The sequence below is a fragment of the Cydia strobilella genome, chromosome Z (assembly GCF_947568885.1).
Source record: "Cydia strobilella chromosome Z, ilCydStro3.1, whole genome shotgun sequence".
NCBI lineage: Eukaryota > Metazoa > Arthropoda > Insecta > Lepidoptera > Tortricidae > Cydia > Cydia strobilella.
Window position 1 is genome coordinate 1,286,301 of NC_086068.1, and position 23,126 is coordinate 1,309,426.

General features: G+C 38.5%; 2 protein-coding genes across 2 annotated transcripts; both read left to right on the plus strand.

Annotated features, from left to right (window-relative positions):
* Positions 1-3,274: 3,274 nt before the first annotated feature.
* LOC134754678 (uncharacterized) lies at positions 3,275-3,797 on the plus strand. The gene has a single exon (XM_063691015.1). The coding sequence runs from the start codon at positions 3,296-3,298 to the stop codon at positions 3,791-3,793; it is 498 nt and encodes a 165-aa protein (XP_063547085.1). The 5' UTR covers positions 3,275-3,295; the 3' UTR covers positions 3,794-3,797.
* Positions 3,798-18,507: 14,710 nt separating this feature from the next.
* On the plus strand, positions 18,508-21,950 carry LOC134755049 (uncharacterized). The gene is made up of 4 exons (XM_063691528.1): positions 18,508-18,619; positions 19,999-20,181; positions 20,751-21,883; positions 21,927-21,950. Exons 1-4 carry the CDS (start codon positions 18,508-18,510, stop codon positions 21,948-21,950), a joined length of 1,452 nt encoding a protein of 483 aa, XP_063547598.1.
* The last annotated feature ends 1,176 nt before the right edge of the window (positions 21,951-23,126 follow it).

Genomic DNA, 23,126 nt, shown 5'->3' on the forward strand with positions numbered 1-23,126 from the left:
ATAAATTTTATGGGTAAATTTTATATACTTGGAGCTGAAACTCAAAAATTTTTTTTACATCAAACCCATACGTGTACCCATATATGGATAGGTCTTCAAAAATGATATTGAGGTTTCTAATAACACTTTTTTCTAAATTGAATAGTTTGCGCGAGAGACACTTCCAAAGTGGTAAAATGTGTGTCCCCCTCTGTAACTTCTAAAATAAGAGAATTATAAAACTGGAAAAAAAAAATATGACGTATATTACCATGCAAAATTGGTTTGAACGAGATCTAGTAAGTAGTTTTTTTTTATACGCCATTTGGTGACTGCCCCGGACGCCATATCCTCTAGCTACGCCCCTGCCCATATAACATAATAATAACTATATATTTGATATAAAACTTTTGTATGCGAATGTGTGTGTAAGTACAGTCAAGCACGTTTACATCGAAGTTTAATTGCGCTGTAATCCGTTTATACTGTATTGGACTCCCAGGTAGCAAAGTGACGTTAGCGACGTCATAATGACGTCTTTATGAAGTCATATAGACGTCGCTGACGTTATAATGACGTATAAATGCTACCTGGGCTGTAATTTCCTTACAATGTAAATGAGTTTGACTGTACGAAAGTTGAACTCAAAATTATACATATTAGGTAAACTTAAAGTCACTAAAAACCACTATAAAGGCGCAAAAGAAAATAAAGCGAGTAGAGGTTTTGTATGTAACTTTTGTATGAAGGGTCAATTTAAGGCGGAAACAGTGGCTCAGTCGCTCTAATATCGCCTCTCTCGTGTTGAAATTAGGTTGAGTGAGCCACTGTACCCGGCCTTTTTGTACCAAGCCACTGTTTCCTCCTTGACCCTATTACTTATACTTTAATCGCTGTCATTTCTTTGTATTACAATTTCTAGCAACGAAAACTAATACTGGACATAGATATATGTTAAACAAATTAAACGTCAAACTTCTATGAAATTATGACGTATAAATAACATTTGTACAATCTGTGCCGTTAAAATCGTTGCAGTTATCTTGGTCTAACTTTACTAATATGTACAGTCGCCATCAGATATATCGGAGCGGTCGAGGTGCTCAAAAATATCTGAACACGCACTCTAACATGTTGACAATAGAGGCGTGTTCAGATATTTGTGAGCGCCTTGGCCGCTCCGATATATCTGATGGCGACTGTACACGCCAAGTATCATGCAATTTAAGCATTTAATTTTTAATAAGCAAAAATGTCTGCGAACGATGTTATTATTAAGCTTAGAATAAATTTTAAAGTGAAAAAATGGGGCATTTTCTATGAAAAGGGACCTTATTGTCGATGGCGCTTACGCCGCACAGCGTCGCGCGGCATTGTATTTATATCGGAGCATCGTTTATAATGGCGTAAGCGCCATCGACAATAAGGTCCCTTTTTATAGAAAATACCACAAATTACTGCCTTGGGTGAGACTTGAACTCACGACCTCTGGATGGATACTCCAGCGCTCTGCCAACTGAGCCACCAAGACCTCATCCATAGCTAGCGAATCCTTCCACCATACCACAAAGGCAATTTTTCCACTTTTAAAATTACTCTAAGCTTAATTTAACCCTTAAATGCATGATTTTTTATTTTTGGAACCCATTTTTTTTTCTGTTGACTCTGTGAGCTGTCCAATGCTTTGTATACATTTGGCAATGTTTCAAAATGAAAGAGTAACTTTCGATTTTATGGGAGGCGGCTTCGTGTGATTCTTAAGAAGTTTCCATCCAATGCAAAATAATAATAATTTTGGTCTCTACAATATAAAACAATACTGATATTGAAGTCTGATGGATAATACTATAAATAATAGCAACTGTAGCCGTAACTTATATTTATATTTAATGTAATACATGTTAGTGATACGTAATATACCATAATGTTTTCACTGTTGGTTTCATTCTGACTAGCCTTTGCCCCCGACTTCGTTCGTGGAGATGTTAAACTGGGTCTCTATTGTTTCCCATATAGTTTTAAGTCATAATGTATTGTTTGTCCACATTTTCGTTAGTCATAATTTGGTTTCTCTCAGAAACGCGTAACTTTTCAGGATTGCCATAAAACAAACCTAACCTAACCTATATAGGATAACCTGAGGAAAAATCCTGAAAAGTTAACGGTTTTAGAATTATGACTAATGATAATATGACAATCATTACATTATGTCTTTCAATAATTATGTCAAACAAAGGGACCCCTGTTAAACTACTGATGTGCCGTCGCCAACTTTTCAAAAATTGCGAAATTTCCAGATGGTAACATTTTATATGGGACTCGAAATTTTCTGTTTCTAAAATTAAAGTTACCTTTGTTTCCTGTGAAATTTTATGGGCCTATAAATTTTTTCCACACTATATTAATTAGTTTCGGTTGCCAAACTCGTCTACTTTTCTACGAGGAAATCATCGCGTATAGCTTACTAACCTACTGAGATAACAGCTACCTCTTATCTCAGTAGGTAAAGGTAGCTTTCTCTGTAATCCGTAGGTATTTTCTCTGGTACAGTTGCCATCAGATATATCGGAGCGACGAAGGTGCTCACAAATATTTGAACACGCCTATTATCAAGGCGTTTATGCGTATTCAAATATTTTAGAGCGGATCTATATCGGAATCCCTAATTTTTTTTATCCTATTTTTTACATTGCCTAATATTATTTGTCATAATGATCAGTTGTCCTAACACTCGTATAATATGCTCTATTATCGAATGGCCGAAAATAATTGTTATGACAAGTGATCGTTAGGGCTAATGCCCATTAGGACAAACCAGTTAGGGTAAGTGACTTTAGGGCAAACGTTAAGGATTCCGAAGGACACACTTTAGCACCTTGAGCACCTCGGCCGCTCCGATATATTAGAACCTAATAGCATAAATCATTTCAATATGCTCTCATAACAGTTGCTCTCAGTAATTAAAGTCGCGTATGTACTGTCCGCGCGCGAATTCCGTGCACGGCTAAGGAATGTTAGGAATGTTGGGCGTCATGACAGAGTAGTGTCATTTTGTACGTACGGGCGCGGCGCACACCCACTTCCTCGAACTCCGAATGCACGGAATTGGCGCACGGACAGTATCTTGTATCACCTAAAACATTTAACTCCGCTAATTTGACGCCGACTGTATAAGAAGATTTATCAACCTTGCATAAATGAATCGAGGACTGCTAACGTAAGGAACAATAGAAAATAATCCAACTTAAATGAAGTAAAAAATCATTGTTATCGAGTCATTGTTAAGAGACCAGGTGCAGTACACACATGTATCCCAATGGCGTCAGTCGCGTACTTTCTCATACTACAAGCCGTCACTGTTATAGCCAAGAATTGTGGCAAAGCAAAGGCGCCTTTTGAACTAGGGGAGTGGAACGGACACCTGCAGCACCTCGACGCGGCGACCATAGAGAACAACCCAGTTTCAGCCGCAGAGGGACAATTCTACGTGTACGAGAACACTTTCCCGAGACACACAATAAAATACATTCACGTCGACAATGTAGCCCAGAAAACGTGCGGAGCTGTGGCGACCTTAAAAAGGGGAGGAATTGACGGATCATCAGTTCTGATCATTCTGCATGCGGAGTCTAGCCAGGAAATACGTTCCGTCGTAGACGTGTGGGGCGTGCCTAAGTCGGTCCCGCGTAAGAGAGAGATGAAGCCGTTGGAAAGAGAGGGAGAGCTGAGGGATATGCAGTCGAAATACTTGTTCATGAAGGCGCGAGCGCTCAACCATAATACTTGGAGTGATTCGCCGTCTGACACTGAGTAAAAGAAAACAAATCAATAGGTTTATTTTTTAACAGGTAGGTTTAGTGCAGGGATGTTCCGGATGCGGATTTTTTGTCATCCGCGGATGCAGATGCGGATTTTTAAAGGCTCACATCCGCGGATCCGGATGTCGAGATTAGGCCCATAAAAACGTCAAATATTACACTTAAGTAATTTTTATTTTAAAAAACGAAACTTTTAGTATTTGAGCAAGAATGTAGGTGCCAAACAATCGCATTACTATACTAAAGACCAAATAAAACAAATTATTTACTTCTTGTCGCTGTCCGTCATAGGCTAAAGTGCTCGATCGACGAATCACAAAAACGAACCGAGATTCCTATTGGCTAATGACGAAATTACCTAGCACTTACGCCGCCGCTAAGACGTTCCTGTACCTACCTGTTCCACATCCGCATCCGCATTAGGCTCCGCATCGATATTATGTTGAAAAAAATGCGGAAGTTCCGCGGTTGCAGATGCGGATCCGATATCGAATCGGACAATGTGAAAACGCTCTAACTTACTTTTCATAAATCTCGCTCGCACTAACACGCGAGATACATAGAACGTAAGTTACGCACACGCTAGCGAATATGTCAGCGACAAGCTCGTGGTAAGGCAAGTTTTCTCATTTTATTGAATCTCTGTCTGAATGTCATACTCACAAAATCGTTATTCACGCGTTAAGATCATAGATGATTGTAGCTAAGACACACAGGATCGCTTACACTAAGTAACTACCTGTCCACCTGTGGACCGTATGTCTTTTGTAATAAGGTCCACTGGTGTACAGATTCAATGGGTTAAAACTAATAGCGACCAAATCCTTGTATTAAAAATATAATCTATAAAATGCATTTTTAATTTTATATTTGCCCAAAAAATACAGGAAACTAAATCGTATGACAATAGATTATTAAAATACAGAGGGAAGGCATATGTAATTTTGTAAGTACCTCCCCCAACTACTGTTGTGTCGTCGGAATAATTACGAAATTGAAAAATTTCCGTGGTAAAATTAAGGAAACACCTCTTATTTTTGTGGGAATCGAAATACACCATTTCTAAAATAAAAGTTTCCTTTATTTCCTGAAATTTCCGAGAACTTTTTCAACAGAAACCAGCTTATCGATCCCTAACTGTATAAAGTGAGGTGCGCTGTGACACAATTCCGTGCACGGCTGAGGAATGTTAGGAATGTTGGGCGTCATGACAGAGTGGTGTCATTTTGTACGTACGGCCGCGGCGCACACCCCCCCCCCACTTCCTCGACCTCCGAATGCACGGAATTGGCGCGCGGACAGTACAATTCACTCGTAATAAAAAATAAATAAACTAAGGTACAATGCTGTTAGAAATATGGGTTTCTGAACACTTAAGGGTCCCCGGCAAGCTCGGTTCTCCATACAAACATAGTTCCGCTCTCATTTTAAAACGACTAGCTAGATTGCTCTGAAACTTTGTACTTACAATAGGATAAGACATATCTGTAATTAGTTTATGTAGCTTCAGATACCATAGTTAAGAAAATACAGCGAATGTAAGTTTTTTCATACAAAACTTTTTTTTGCTCTATTTCGTTTGTTTTATAAACTGGAGCTATATAAACTAATTTCAGACCTAGATATACCTCATGTTATTGTATGTGCAAAGTTTCATTACAATTCAAGACGTAGTTTTGAAATGAGAGCGGAACTACGTTTGTATGGGAAGGTGCAATTCGGCCGAGCTTGCCGGGGGACTCTTAATGTAAATTTCATTCGACGGCGCGACGATCGTTCGCGTTTGCGTTATGTCTATTTTATGAGATTTTGAACAGCGCACCAAGCGGGATGTTTTGGAAACTCGAAATCCCATACAAAATAACACGTACCGTCACGGGTTGCGAAACTCCTAGCTTCGGGCAAATTCGGCTCAGCATTGCTCCGAGCAATTATTTGGGTTGGCAAAACTTTCGTGCACGACCACAGATAAGATTAATGACCTGAATTTTGACAACCCTAAATAGCCGAAAGGGATAGTGACATATATTAAAAAGGGACATCATGATTCGACCCTGAACCGCTGTCAAACTTCGGTTGTAGGAAGTTTCCTTTCTGTACGGTAGTACTATTATTTATTCTAAGGTCACACTATCGAATGAAATTTACACTACGAGACGGGGACGAATTGAGAGTAGGTATAAGGGTATAACGTTCGCGTTTGAATCAAGTCCAAAATGAAAAGTCAATACTTTGACCTTCGTGCATACCGAGACGGTTCACGTTCAAGACAAGTCAAACTTTCCGAAAATGGAATCTAATTTGAACCTTAAATCGGATTGCTAAGGTTGAAATTGTATTGGCGCGTATGTGTTTGCGTCTACGAAATAAGAATAACCCCATCTTCTTCGAATCGTCTTATTAATATTATTTTATGGTGCATTGGGATAACTTCGACAACGGGGAAAATTTACATCTCTAATCTCTATCTTGAGGCACTTCATAATATGGCAACACACGCCACTGTTACTCTTATCAAGGCATCTTGCATACCTGCTGTTGTCACAGTAGAAAGTTTAGTAGATATTAGTGTTTTTCATAATTATAACTAGAACTAATTTATCTAGCAAACACGAGAGATTGACAAAATGAAATATCAACAAGTGTTATCGATACGTAGGTACCTACCTCCACTAACGTATGCGGAATGAAATCTGGACAAAGTTTTGAACATGTATAAACAGAACAGTTTATAAAGTAAAAAAAATAACAAACTGAAATTATATCTTACTGCCACGTTACTCTATTTATCTGATAATTAAATCGGTAAGTTTCATGGGTATTGGATTCTTTCTCTTAAAATTATGGTCCACAGAGAAGAACAACGTCGCGAAACTATGTAATTTCTTCAGTAGACATTCGCTATGGCCGAAAGCGAAGATAGTGAAACGTTTTGTAGAAGTGGATTAGTACCTATTTAGTATATTATCAGTAGATATTAGAGCTAAAGGCCTGTTTATAATATTTTTGCGTCCTTTTTCTTTACAAACAGCTACTATAAGTCTATATGGGGCATTTTCTATGAAACGGGACCTTATTGTCGATGGCGCTTACGCCGCACAGCGCCGCGCGGCATTGTATTCATATCGCAGCATCGTTAATAATGGCGTAAGCGACATCGACAATAAGGTCCCTTTTTATAGAAAATACCACATATATCTAGTATAATTATATAGTCTTCATCTAAACAAATGACTTTTTCGTCTAAGACGGTAATCTGTTAAACAAAAGCCATTGTCTCTTTTGTGCGAGCGGTCTTAGACGAAAAAGTCATTTGAGATGATGAAGACAACATGTTGTCAATGTTTCATTCTGTCAATCCCTCGTTTTTTTCTAAAAAATGTTCCAGGTCTTTACGACGCTTCCGTAGTTACCCCTGCATCTTAATTTTGTAGGTTAACGAGGTCTGTTCCGAGGGTTCCGGCAGAAATTGGGGCAGTCTTGTGGGGCTAGAGCCTGCTCTTGATGGACTTGAGTGAGCATTTTCTTCTGGCACGCTTTGTGCTGGGACCTGCGGGCAATGAGTTTTTGACGGCAGTCACAAAAAAGGGTACCATTTAGGTACTTTGTTTTTCAAAATAGTTATAACTTTTGTGTTAGACTCAGAATCACTAGGACTATTGTTTGATGCAAACAAAGAACAAAAAAAACCGGCCAAGTGAGAGTCGGACTCGCGCACGAAGGGTTCCGTACCATTACGCAAAAAAAAGCAAAAAAATCACGTTTGTTGTAAGGGCTCCCTTAAATATTTATTTTATTATTAAAAAAAACATTTATTTCAGGTCTTACAAACCCATATTTTACCACATTACAAAAATAGAAAAAAAAAACCGGCCAAGTGCGAGTCGGACTCACGTTCCAAGTACATGACACAATTTAAACAACGTATTTTTTATGTGAAATGTCTAAAAAACCCGTAGGGGTCGGATCAAAAATAAGTAATTAAGTCCGACTCACGCTTGACTGCACATTTCTAATAGGTTTTGCTGTAATATATAGGTAAAGATCTATTTTGTGTATTTTTTTCAAAAAAAATTACCCAGTAGTTTCGGAGATAAAGGGGGAATGGTCTTTTTGCCTATTTTCTTGAATAACTTCTAAACAGTTCATCTTAAAATTATAAAAAAAATATACTTAAGATTCTCACAATGAGCTCTTTCATTTGATATGTAACACGATATATTTAAAAAAAACTTTATTTTTTAATTCTCTCATTTACCCCCCAAAAGTGGCCCCCATATTTAAAATTCATTTGTTTACGTTATATGACCGTCTTTGGGTCACAGACTTACATATGTCTGCCAAATTTCAACTTAATTGGTCCAGTAGTTTCGGAGAAAATAGGCTGTGACAGACGGACAGACAGACAGACGCACGAGTGATCCTATAAGGGTTCCGTTTTTTCCTTTTGAGGTACGAAACCCTAAAAAAAATATGTTTTTAGTATTTGTTGTTATAGCGGCAACAGAAATACAGCATCTGTAAAAATTTGAACTGTCTAGCTATCACGGTTCATGAGATACAGCCTGGTGACAGACAGACAGACAGACGGACAGTGCCCAGGTAGCATTTATACGTCATTATGACGTCAGCGACGTCTTTATGGCGTCATAATGTCGTCATTGTTACGTCATTGTGACGTCGCTGACGTCACTTTGCTACTTGTGTAGAGTCTTAGTAATAGGGTCCCGTTTTTACCCTTTGGGTACGGAACCCTAAAAAAAAAGAACAGCCGGGTAAAGTTTCTCAACCATTTCAAGTTTTCACCTTATTATTTCTTTGGTCCTTTCAAAAGCTTCCAAGCCAAGATCGCACACATGCATAGCAATCCTACTCAGTATGGTCAGGAACACGACGAAATTCGTCACGAAGAAACAGAACAGCAGCACAAAGTCTTTCACGATGGTCTGGAGGCAGGTCTGGTCGGTCATCGTTCGGTACGGGATATATCTGAACAATAAATAGCAATGTTGTTCTCATTACTGATAAATTTTAGATATCATCATCATTCTCTCGTTATCCCGGCTTTTGGCCACGGCTCATGGGAGCTTGCATGGGGTCCAGGGGCGTAGCTAGAGGATATGGCGCCCGGGGCAGTCACCAAATTTGCGCCCCCTGACGACTGACAAAAGTTTCCCCGCTGCTGCCTTTTGCCCATTTTGGCGCCCCCTCTTGGATGGCTCCCGGGGCACTTGCCCCCCCCCCCCAGCCCCCCTAGCTACGCCACTGATTCTAGGCTCGGCTCTCTGTTGTTTCCCATAAAATTTTAAGTCATAATGCATTGTTTGTCCACTTTTGCCCATTTTGGCGCCCCCCCTTGGATGGCGCCCGGGGCACTTGGCCCCTCTGCCCCCCCTAGTTACGCCACTGATGGGGTCAGCTTCCCACCAATCCTAAGAATAGGCTAGATGACAAATTTTCCTTAATGGTATCGATCGGATTTATTTTTAGGATCAAATGTCTATATGGGACCCATTGCATTAAAGCAATACAAAAGTCAGAAATGATAGTCAAAGTCCAACAGTCGTACTTCACTCGCGGAACGCACCTAACTAAACGATAACTCTAAGTGAACGTGACGTCAAGGTCACTGAGAGCCCATCTTGAATGTATGGACAAAGCATGAAAATTGCGTTTTTGTCGGTGAAATATTGCGTTTATGTATATAGCAGCCGTACAATTTTTTTTGGATAGAATGTAAGGAATCGAATGGTAATCCTTACTTTTTTCCTTTTTGGAAGTTAAAAATAACTTAAATTTTGAAACTTTCAAGTCCTGTATTTTTGTAATCTTTCCATATTATTATTTTAATATCTACATTGTTGTGATAAATTGCTCATTCTATATGTTACCAGATTTTGTTATAAAATTCAACACGACGTGTCATCATCCCTATTAATAACCGATTATGTAGTTTGCTCGAGCGCAGCCCTATGGTCTGTGTCGATGGACTCAAGTCGTGTGGAGCGTCGCGAACTGTCAAACGAGGATCGCCCGCCATTACGGCGTCGGAGTGTGATTTACCTAAGCTATGCCTGTTTTCCGTGGTTTTATGTATTAAATCCTTTATTTAATGATGTATGGTGTTTTCTCCTCTAATACTGGCGTAGACACTAGGTTTTAAGGAAACAATTGCCATCTGGTCTTCCAACCCAGAGGGGAATCTACGGCTTAATGTTACCGCCATACAAAGTATATGGGGAAATGGTAACACAATAGGAAAACAAACTGGGACATTTTTTTATCCCACTGGGATCGAAAGAGCTCGTAATTCTGAGTAAAAATAACACAAAAATTTTAATAACAAAACTTCCGTGAGACAGACATATTAAATATATTAATAACGGGTCACTCACGTGTTTTAAGTCACCGTCGACGCAAGCTCCTGATGACGTTACTCGGTACGGAGTGAAACATGTCGAGCGTTTTCGACTTAAAACACGTGTGACCCGTTATTAATATATTTAATAACACAAAAATTATTAAAAATACACAATGTATGAGTGGATTTTTTTAAGAAACACTCATTTAGAGGTAAAATATTCACAAATGTTTATTTTTTTTTTTTTTATATTTTTTTATTCATTAAATATATACAACAAACTTTTCACTATTTCTAATTATACATTTTAATTTAAGCCAGCATTTAAAGACATAGTGTGCAGTAACAGCCCAAAAAGACCGGGGCCTGTGCTAGGGCTAGTTACAATATATGTGACACAATTTTTAGAGAGCGATCGGATTTTGGATAAACAATTTTCTTATAATATAAAGTTTACTTAATTCAATTAAACAAGCTTAATTAAATAAACATGCATTACTGGTATTTTTTTATTTTTATGTACGTATTTAATATACGTATATTGGGTTTTATAATTATGTAAGTAGATATATATATATATATATATATATTATTTGCTATCTAATACACATACATACATATATATTATATGGAAAAATAGAGAAATATGACACGGAGTTACGTAGCAATCTATTCACTGAGGAAATATTTTTGTGTAGAAGTCTTTAAATTCAGTAAAAGAAAAACTCAGGAGAAACACTTTAGTTTTTTTATTCAGCCTACTTATGTAACTTTGATTATTTTGAGTAGACACGCTTGAATAGCTAGGTTGTATTATGTCCTGTAGGTCACCTGGTAATTTGTCAAAAAGCCTAGTTCCAACATATGAGTAGTGTTTCCTAGCTGCAGCACTGTTCGTAATCGGTATCTTATATTTGCTTCTGGTGTTTCGAAGGTTTGCCGGGTTAACATTTAATACCATGTCATCTATATGTCTACTAATATATATTATTACTTGCCAGATGTATAGTTGCCTTGGTGCTAACACTTTACTTAACCTATAAATTGCTTCAGTAGAAAAACGCCTTGGTTTTCTTTTAATAATTTTTAGGATCAGTTTCTGTGCAATCTCAATGTTTGCTATATTTTTTGCGCTACAGGCACCCCACGCTATGATTCCATACAATAGTATAGTCTGGGTTAAGGCAAAATACACAGTTTCAAGTGTTCTCTGGTCAATTATATTTCGAAGTTCTAGAAATATATACGCGGTTTGTCTAATTTTATTAGCAATATGTTTGCAATGTAGATCCCATTTTAAATTCTCATCGATTTCAACACCTAGGTATTTTGTTGAGTGTACCTGTTCTATTGTAGTGCATGTACAGGCAATGTCGGGAGTAGGACGACATTTATGAATTTTCAAGCTGATGTTTTGCTTAGGTTGTCCTGTCTTAGTTAGCGAGAAACAAATGTAGTTGGTTTTTGAGATGTTTAGAGTCAATAAATTTCTCTCATACCAATTTTGAGCCACTGTTAAGCCCTCTGATGCTCTAATGCCTACTTCATCCCAGGATTTACCCACAAAACTTATTACTGTGTCATCAGCAAAGCAAATACATTGGCAAGTGTCTGATTGCAGTATGGAACAGAGGTCGTTTAGGTAAATATTAAATAAAATTGGGCCTAATACACTGCCTTGTGGCACGCCAAAGTCGATACTTTTGATTTCGCTGACAGTATTATCAATCTTTACAACTTGACTTCTACCAGATAAGTAACTTTCAAACCAGCTTAGCATCCTACCATAGATTCCATAAGCTTTCAGCTTTTTCAAGAGTATTTTATGCGAAATGGTATCAAATGCTTTAGCCAGATCTACAAAAATCGAGAGTACTTTACACTTTTTATCAGTATGTTCTACTACAAATTTTGTTAATTCAGCAATTGCATCACTAGTACTATGCCCTTTTCTAAAGCCGTGCTGATGCTTAAAGAGTATATTAGTTTTATCCAGATAAGAGCATAACCTTGCCTTTACAATTTTTTCAAAAATTTTTGAGAGACTTGATAAGAGAGATATGGGGCGGTAGTTGGATACACTTGTTGTTGTCCCTTTTTTATAGATCGGTATAACCACTGCCTCCTTTAGTGATTTAGGGAACATACCTGATTTTAAGCTTAGGTTTATAATGTAGGTCAGTGGGCGCACTATATATTCTGATACCCTTCTTAGTGTATTTCCTGTAAAGCCATCCATTCCACTAGAATTATTATTTTTAAGCGACCTAATCACAGAGTTCACTTCTTTTACGCAGGTTGGTCTAAAGTAAAAAGTTGTGTCCACTTTGTATGACAGCTCCCACTCGTCCGCTAACTGCGTTTCAGATATGTTCAGATGTTTCAGATGCTCAGTAGCTAGGTCACGACCTACACCAGTAAAATATGAGTTAAATTCATTTGCAGCTGAAAGCGGTTGATTTGCTACTTTAATTGTTTCATTTCCTATTTTGAGTTCTTTTATACTATTAATATTATGTTGTTTTCTACCAGAAGCTTCATTTATTGTAGACCAAATCAGTTTGGAGTTGTTTTTCGCTTTACTAAATTTATCCCCATAGTACTTAGTTTTTGCTTTTTTAATTAATAGGTTACAAATTCGTCTGTACTCTATGTAGTTCTGTTTTAAAACTGGATTATCTGAGTGTTTTTTGTATATCTTGTGTAGTTTGTCCCTTCTGCGCATACAAGATATGAGCCCCCGTGTAATCCAAGGTTTAATCGGTTTATTACTTTTACTACTAACTATTTTAATAGTAGTATTTGCCTCTATGTGCCCATGTAGCGAATCCCTAAATGAGTCCAGTGCAATATTAACATTTTTACTACTATATACGCTGCTCCACCGCTCCGTTTCAAGATCTACCACAAGTTGTTCGTGATCCACCTTCTTAATTACTATTTTTGGGATACTCCTACGGTCTATTGGATAATTTTCAAGCAGACACAGGGTTAACATATGATCAGTCACTGCAGCGCTGTAAATTAAACATTCATGTTTAAGATTTTGCAATTTTATCATGCAGTGATCCAGACAACTATTCTCTCTTGTGGGCTTATTAATTCCGATTTTGTATTTGTGTAGAGTAAGTAAATCGATGTACTCGTCAGCATGGGGGTGCTTACTGCCAGAAGAGTCTAAGAAGTTAATATTTAAGTCGCCCATTAAGACCGTATTTTTTATACCTTTGCAATCATCAAGAGCTTTGTCAAGTGACTCCAGGAATATCTCTATATTATATGACGAGGGGGATCTATAAATACCAAATACGCTACACTCTTTAAGATCCACCCTCAGGCAGTTCGCCCCACAAAGTACAATTTCCCTGTATGCAAAATTCAAATCATTTTTAATAAACATTACAACGCCATCATTTTGAATCGGGTTTATTTCTGTGGAGATACTGGTATATCCGGGGATAGTTTGATTGGGTTTGCGGTGTTTTATTCTGCATTCCGTTAAGATTAAAACATCAAAATCTTTAATATTATCCTGAATAGTGACTAATAAACTGTCAAAATTTTTGAAAATAGACCTTATGTTAATTGACATGATTTTCAACGAGTTTATTTTTGAATTGAGGTGATTTCTCAATGTTAGAGGATTATCTATTTCAAGCACTGCCGAATCACACGAGAGCCTGTCCAAATTGTCATTTATAAATGTAAAGTCATTATCCATTATCGTAGATATTAAAGAGGTTGGCACTTGTCAAACTCAGCTCAGAATTTGCAAACACTAATGCTCGAGTACAAATACGAATTTTCTTACAACCATAATTTGACCTCTCCGCAGTAAATATTGTAGTACGACGATTATCACCTAATAGATACAATAAATATACTAATAATAGATATCTAAAGATGTTATTATAAGAAGTGACAAGATAATAGTGATATAAAATATTATAAGTTTTTTGAAGATTTGCGCTTCCTAGTCACAAATTTGCAAGTGTGCTCTCATCCTTAACCCATATAGGTTTCTGGTTAGCATTTTTTTTCATAAATATTCTACCATTTAGCACCCAACAGAATTCATACCCTAAGGAAGACTTTGCCGTCCTACTTTTTGCGAGTAGATACTTAAGTTTTGGTGAGAGGTGCTCAGAAATATAAATTGAATTTGGCTCACCCGGAATACCAATGTGCACTGTCTTTAAACGCTCGCTTGGGTCATTACAATTTTTATTGTAGTTCTTCGATGCTCTTAAAATATCATCCCTAGGAATCACACTCTTAAATATGTACACTATCGAGCGCGGTTTGTTACTTTTGCGGCCTGATCTGAATGACGTGTACAAGTCATTTTTGTCGATTTTAATCTTTAAGAAGGTACACATGTCGTCCAAGTATTTGAGCAGGTTCTCTCCTTGCACCTCTGGAATCCCCCTAACTTCTATATTGCACGACCTGTTTTTTTGTTCTAAATCCTCGATTTTGCAAAGAAGGAACGAAGTGTCATGCTGAAGATTTCTTATAGTGTCCTCATATTTGTTTTCTTTTTCTTGGCATTGACCCATGCTTGCCTGCAGTTCGGTTTCTTTTGTCTTGAGATCGTTCACGTCGTCCGTTAATGATTATGACTTACTATATTTACTTACTTCTCTGGCTCAGTGACTCAAAAAGAATCTTAACCCTTAAATGCATAATGATGTATATATGCATCGTATATTTGATGGTTTTTTTAAATACTATGATTTTTTTCTTTATTTTTCCCTCAATCTATACAACATGACACATCTATTTCAATTTATTAAAAAGTTATACAAAAAATCATGCATTTAAGGGTTAAGTAAATACAATTTTTCTATGTCTATCTCTAAGTAAGTAAATACTTTATTGTACGAATAAGAAATATTTTACAGCAGATGGAACATGTAATGTGTAGTACAAAGGGCGAACTTATCCCGAATAGGATAAAGATCTTGGCTTCTGACAGTTCTGACACAAGAGAACGCCACTTTGCGATATTCTGCGCCACTTCCCGCCAGTACTCTCTCTCTCAGTTGGGTCACAGGGTGGACACGCTATAAATCAAAAATTACTTGCGTTTCTATGTGTGAACGGCACGTCTGTACACGCGTCATGCGTCATAGAGTAAGTTGCTTAAAAACAGTACTGAGCGGCCGGCAAACGGCCGTCAATCTGCTGTCGCGGGGCGAGGTCATTCGAGTCGGGGCGGGGCGGTGAGTGGCCGTTCTGTATGATAATACTATTACTAATTCTATGGTTCGGGTTGGGTACACGGATTTTACCACACTTAGACAATTATATGCCCCTAAAGTTCTTAGATCTGTGCATTAGGTACCTTAAGTTGTACGCGGCACAGTTGTCATAGAAACTTTCTATAGCTCTTGTCAACAGCTTTTTCTTAGGAGACACCTTTTCCCCTTTCGGACCACAACAGCGGCAAGACTTAACAGCCGACAGAGTACCCATTTTACCCTTCCGAGAAAACTAAAATAAACTTATTCTAGATGATTATTAATTACGTGTTTCTATTTCATTTTTGGTATACTGGGTAGAAAAATTAAAATATTGTATAGCTCAAGTATAGCTTATGGGCGGTATATCGTCTCCATGGCTCTTGTCCACTCTTGTCTCTGGGCTGACGTTTGACCAAAGAGTAGTAAGTATAGTTGGTCAAGCAAAGCTTGTTAGTAAATAAGAACAAAAAAGAACTATACTCATCCTAAACTTTTTGCTTTTGGGTGCTAGTAAGACAAAGATAGTATAATGATTCTCTCTGTCTATGTTTGAAATGAGACAGTCCTTTGACAAACTATATATATTAGGAACGTTTGACTTGTGGAAAAAAGTTATTTCCTTATTTCTGTTCTTGGGCAAAGAGGATATATTAATTAGGCTACAAGTAGAATGTTTGTAGGCTAATAATGACCACCAAATTAGGTCAACCTTAATCAATAAAACCTTTATTTTGTACTTTGATTAAGTATAAAGGTTATATATTTTGTCTTTGATTAATCTTTTAGAATAAATAGTTTTATCAGACAAAACGTCATTACGTCATTCAACGTCATTGTATACATAACAATGTAGTGATTACAATGTTCTTTGCATAAACAGCAAAAATGTGTCTTCTAAATTATAAAAATGTATTAGTTAAATAGCAGAAATGTCCGATCGGCACCACTTGACGGGCTGGGCTGCTGGTGGCAGAGACCACCGCCAGTGGTGACTCCAAAACAAAGGCAACTGTATGGGTATATTACCTAGCTTATAAAATCCATACTAATATTATAAATGCGAAAGTCTATCTGTCTGTCTGTCTGTGTGTTACCTCTTCACGCTTAAACCGCTGAACCAAATTGAGTTCCGGGGAAGGACATAGGATACTTTTTATCCCAGAACTCACCCCTCAAGGGGGTGAAAAGGGGGGTGGAAATTTGTATGGGGAATCAATAACCGCTGAACCGATTTAGATGAAACTTGGTATGGGGATAGTTTGAGCTGTGGGAAATGATATAGAATAACTTTTATCCCCGAAATCATCCCTTAAGGGTGTAAGAAATGGGGTGGAAATTTATAGTGTGGACCAATTTGGGGGTGAAAAAAGGATGGATTAAAAAGCAGATTTGTTTAAGAATTAAGGTACCCAAATTACTAATTCCACGCAGACGAAGTCGCGGGCAAAAGCTAGTATTATATAAGACCACATAAAGACCACACATATTATACTGATTTACTATAGGAACATTTGGGACTCCTGCCACCATATTGGTCGGAGTATAACATTTTTTCTTGTTGTTGGCTAGATACCTATACAAAAACCGGACAAGTGCGAATCGGACTCGCCCACCAAGGGTTCCGTACAAATTTAACTTATTTCTTAATTATTTTTTATTTTTTACAGATTTATAGTTTTCAAATTTTTTCCTGTACTTGTAGTGTAACACGAAATTACTTGCCAAATTTCATAGTTCTAGTTAGTTATTCTGTGGTTCTAGGTCAACGGAAAATAACCTATAAATTCTGATTCCCTTGATTACATTGTCGATATATACGTTCTTTGCGGCATAAACAGCCGTATCGTTTTTTCACGTTAACCTAAGTTTGATTTTTTCACACAAAAGGGAGTAAATGTAAACCTGAGTAAATGGAATGCATGGTTGAGATTAAAAAAAAAACAACTCGATACCTCCACGCGTTCCCGAGATAAAAGGTCTTGACAGACAGACGGACGGACAACAAAGTGATCCTATAAGGGTTCCGTTTTTTCCTTTTGAGGTACAACCCTAAAAATCACGAAAACTTGACTAATTTTCATTAGGGTTCCGTACCCAAAGGATAAAAACGGGACCCTATTACTAAGACTCCGCTGTCCGTCTGTCTGTCTGTCACCAGGCTGTATCTCATGAACCGTGATAGCTAGACTGTTGAAATTTTTACAGATTATGTATTTCTGTTGCCGCTATAACAAATACTAAAAAGTACGGAACCCTCGGTGGGCAAGTCCGACTCGCACTTGGCCGGTTTTTATTTATTTTTAGTTGTAAATTGTAAATATTTATATGTATACCTAGCAGTATAAACAGTATATTGCTGAAGTAATTGAGATAAAATGTTAAAATCCGTGCGACAGCCATACCTTTGCAAATGAGCGGCGCGCCATTTCTTTTGTTATATACACGTTGTAACATGAGGAAACCGAATAATTTTAACTTCGTATTCCTGATCATATTTAAAGACTAAAATGCCCTATAAACTTTTCTGTAATTCGCCTAGTTTCAGAATTAATATCAATAAAAAAAAACAAGTCTTTATTGTTACATAGTGCAAAACACATTTTTGATAGCGATTTTGTCACTATGGGACGTAGTCTACGTATCCTTATTGATAGATTTCAAAAAGTGACAAGTAACACTTTGTAAAAACTAGGTTTTACGGAAAAAAAGTAAAAGTCCGTTTTAAGTGATGTTTACCAATAATATTAACTTTTTATGTACAAATACATTTAAAAATCCGAAAAAAAACAACTTTTTTTTTTGCGATATTCACTTAAACATTAAATTTTTTTCTTCTTTTGGCCTCAGAAATGCGTGGTTAAAATCTTTCGGTTTCCTCGTGAACACCTCGTATGTATCCTTTAAATTTCGTGGCTTTACGTCCCCTCACAAAAGTGATCCGCGTTTGATCTTAATGCTCTGAACAGTTCTGAGCGACCAATCGTCCATTGCCACAATAGTAAATGGGAAGAATAAACATTTGCTTAAAACAAAATGTTTGCTCAAAAGACTAAGTGAAAACGCATTACTTTTTCCGGTGAAGCGTAAACTGAAACCGTAAACAATGACCTCAATTACCGCAAACCTGGAAAACGTCGGAGTGTACCTTACCCGAAGCAGCCCCGTCCTGAGCGAGTACCACTACGAAAGCGTCACCGAGTCCTCCAGCATGCTCTGTATTTTGGAGTCCGATGGCAGCCACTCCGTTAGCTGTCACACCTTGTTCCAGACTTGGCAACCATGTGAGATCCTTTTTCACTTTTCATGCTCGTAATGTTGGCGTTTAAGTTACGTGTAAAAGCGTTTTCACATTGTCCAAACAGATATCGGATGTCGGAAGGAAGTAAAATGCAAGATAGGGAATGGCGGTCAAACCCGATAAGTCGAGATATTTCGTCACTTAAATAAGAACTCTAGGCACGCATATCTTATCTTATAGTTTCGGGGGCCCTTACGGATACACTTCGACCCATAGGGATCTTTTGTGCAGTTACCCCCTAGGAAAGATCCGTCCGCTACTCAAGAGCTTTCCCCACCATCTCCATATGCCGGATGATGGACCTTATGGGTAGCTTTTTGAATTCCTTTGGTACTAGGTAGCCTGTTCCAAAGTCCTTCATTCTTTGTCTAGCGAGGGCGTGACATTCACACATAAGGTGTTCTATTGTCTCTTCCTCTTCGCCACACATACGACAATCGGTATTGTCAGCGTGCCTCATCTTGGCCAGGATTCCCTTGACCCCGTAATGGCCAGTAAACACCCCCGTTATTATTTGGAGTTGCCGTTTGCTAAGTTTCCAAAGCTCCACGTCACATATAGTTCTAATTTCAAAAACCCATTTGCACGACTTATCGGGTTTGACCGCCCATTCCTCCATCCATATATTATATGTGTTTCTTTTCGTTTATTTATGCATTTAATAAATCATTATTACTAAAAAACGATAAATAACGCAAAAAAGGCAGGTAAATGTCAATGGCACTCTCCTGCAGCTGTTTTTGTCATAGGCGCCTTCCGACATCCGATATCGGAAAGGCGCTTCCGATAAATTCAGCCATGTCGAAGCCCCCGTCAGCTGTCTGACCGATAATACCTTTCTTCCATTTACATACCTTTCCATAAGAACTACAAAAAAATACGGTAAAAGACACACCTGAACGAAAAAAGTATAGTTTATTTTGGAACTCTTACAATTTGTGTATAACGATGTATAGTAATTTACCTGACGAAATTAAATTAGAAACTAAAAATGCATTTAAAATTAAGTTGACACAATGGCTCCAAGAAAATGGTTTTAATAGTATTTGACAGAAATAATATAATTAGAGAATTAATAATCATATTTGTAAATAGGTATAGAATTCTAGATTTTAAGTAGGTAAGTGATGCTTAGCAGCACATTGCATGTATAATTTGCACACCTGCATGCAGGTTGAGTATGTGGATCTATTGTATTTTTAAGACCTTTTGTTGTAACCGTGTTCTTGCAAATAAAAATTTATGACCATAGTTGGGAGCTTTGGACTATAGTTATGGTATGTATAATCATTCCAGATTTACCGGACAATTGCCTGAAATTAGGCGGTGCAAGTAAGTTGTCTATGGACTCCGATATCGTGCTGCCTCCAGTGAGGTTGCTAACTGACTTTATACCCAATGGAGGCTCCGCAGGGAGTCAGCAGCTGTTCAGTGTTAGCAAAACTGCTCAGGACCTTATCGACGACTACTTAGAACAAGGTATCTATTCAATCCTGGTAGAATTACACTCAAACTCCAATAGAAGTTTCCAAAGTTTTCCCATGAGTAAATTTCTTAAAATGGAAAGTTTATTACAAATATAAAAAAACAATGATATTTAATTACAGGAACGGGTCTACCCCGATTTAATTTCATTGTTTTAACCTTAAAAACAATAAAAAGAATGGGCAATTAAAGGTATAAAAAAAATGAAATTAGATCGCGGTAGACCCGTTCGTGTAAATATATGTTCAAAACGCGAGAGTTTAAAGCGTTATAATAAAAATTATGTCCGCGATCTCAAACACGCACGGCTGTCCGCTCGGCATATCTATAAGCAGCGAGCTGTAACCTGAACGAACTCACGGCGCCATGATTAACTCCAAATTACCTCTAAAATTGGCCGGAATGTCCGTCCGTATGCCCGGTAACCGGTTTGTAAAAAGGTATATCTTACCAATACAAATGTTAATCACGCGGCCACGATACGACCTGTCTCTTTGACGAGTCAAATAGGCAACCTGTGCGATATACATTCTACGCCTAGTATCAATAATTTATTGTTGCAGAAACAAACCCCAGTCGCCCAGTCACAGTATACCCCAAGAGAAAAACAAAGGTTAACCAAGAGTCACAACCTGATATTGATGTTACCCCCAGTTCACATAAAAGCAGTATACATATATTAGACCATAGTATTGACTCTTCACCCAAATGTAATGTTAGTGAAAGTAAGGCAGTCGACGCCGCAACAATATTACCCACTGACCACTACAGGGCCGAAGCGCGTACAACTCAAAACGAGGCTTCGAAAAATCGAGGACATGTCAAAGCCAAGGCCGCGGCCAGTTCGTCCAAGTCCATCACTCACCGCGACCAGAGCAGGAGCTACGTCCCAAGGTGCCACAAACACACCTGGGTCTCTAACTCCAGGTCCCAACCGTTCCTCGACCAATCTGACTCCACGGGCTGTTCATCCTTGGACGTCACTGCGGCCGCAAAGTCACTGGGCGAAGCGTTGGCAGCAAAACTACAATCACTATTATATTCAGGCACTTCCAATCATAAGTGCAATTGTGAGTGCAGCTGTCAGCCTAGTGTGGGCGAAGAAAGCGGAACAAGCAGAAATAAATTAATGAATGATAAGCAAAACGGTAAAAATAACTGCCCAGGTGCATTGTGCTACAAATCGCCGTCACAAAAATCTTGTTTTGACCCCACGTTAAAAACTCCCACGGAAGAAAATAATTCCAATGCTAAAAATCATCCACTTTGTAAGCCGCCCTGCATGGAGTTAACTTGCGGCGAACGTTCTAAATGTAATGAGCAACTGAACAAAAACACTCCTACGAAAGAAAATAATTCTTATGCTCAAAATCATCCACTTTGCAAGCCGCCCTGCAGGGAGTTAACTTGCGGCGAACGTTCTAAATGTAATGAGCAACTGAACAAAAAAACTCCTACGGAAGTAAACACTTCTGAGGCTGCCAGTCCTGCAGAAACAAAAACACCGCCCCTTGTGCCGCCATTATTAAAAGGCTACTGCACAGATTCTGAGAATTGCAAAGTCAAGACACCCGACTTCCAAGCCCGCGTTGCGAGTTCAGCGACCATTGTACTGAAGAGCCCGTGCCTCGGGCCCGGCAAGTGCATAAATAACGAATCTCTTGACCCACAAACCAAGTGTCCAGGAGGTTGTCAGGCCAGAATGAGTCGTAATATTATTTTACCGAATTCCAAAACAGAAATATACACCTCAAAAGACATAGTACAAAATCAACAACATATATATTCAGATTCAAAGACCAAAGTCGAAGCATCGATTTGGAAACGCTCATGTCCGGGGTTCGAAAAATTCAAACCCAAAACACCGCCACTAACCAGATGCCCGGGTGGTTGTAAAGACAAGGACTTTGAACTATCTAAACAATCATCCATTTCGAAAGACTCATGTCCGGGGTTAGAAAAATGTAAACACAAAACACCTCCACTCACCAGCTGCCCAGGTGGTTGTAAAGTCAAGAACTCTGAACCAGATTCACCAAAACCAGCTGCACAATCACCGATTAGGAAAAACTCATTTCCGGGGTGCGAAAAATGTAAATCCAAAACACCGCCACTAACCAGATGCCCAGGTTGTAAAGTCAAGAACTCTGAACCAGGTTTACCAGAACCACCTGCACAATGCAGACCGTATCGTTCTGGAGGTTACGAGATACCTACACCCCGTCAAGCGACGCCCGAGCCGCAAGCCACAAGTCGAAAAATCAGTTCACCCGAGCCCCGCAGCTCAACTTTAAGCTCCAAAATCAATCAATCAATCCAAGCTGATCTGCCAAACGATAAACCAGCCAAGTACAGTAAAGACCACGAAGGAAGCCCCGCTTTTAAGACATTTGAGCAGCAATGTCCTCCGATTTCGCCAAGTGTAGTTTCGTTGTCTTCACGTCGTCCACCATCTCAAGTAACTGCATCTCCAACCGGAAGATCAAAAGGCCTAAAAATAGAGGTTAAAATGCGGAAGGTAGGCACCGGGTCACACTTGCCCAACCCCGCTCTATCGTTCCCGTCTACAGGAATCCGACAAAAGGAAAATACTTCGAATAACTTGCGAAACATAGGCGTCGGACCCGACCGGCCTCTCGGTGACACAAAAAAAAGTTCGGTCTCGGAACCTGCAAAATCAACACACGGCACGAACACGCGACCCGAGATCACCGGTGATGACTATAAGCCTAAAGAAACCAGATGTTTAGCTGCTTGTGAACCAGCTAGCGGACCTGCAAAGGATATAATCTCTGGAATAAAACTAGAACAAGTTGAAAAACCCCCATTAAGCAATACGAACGCAACACAGTCGGTTGATACTGTTAACTGTAATGAATGTGTTACATGTGCAAAGTCTTTTGAGGAACGACACACCAACACAGAGCAATCAAAGTCTA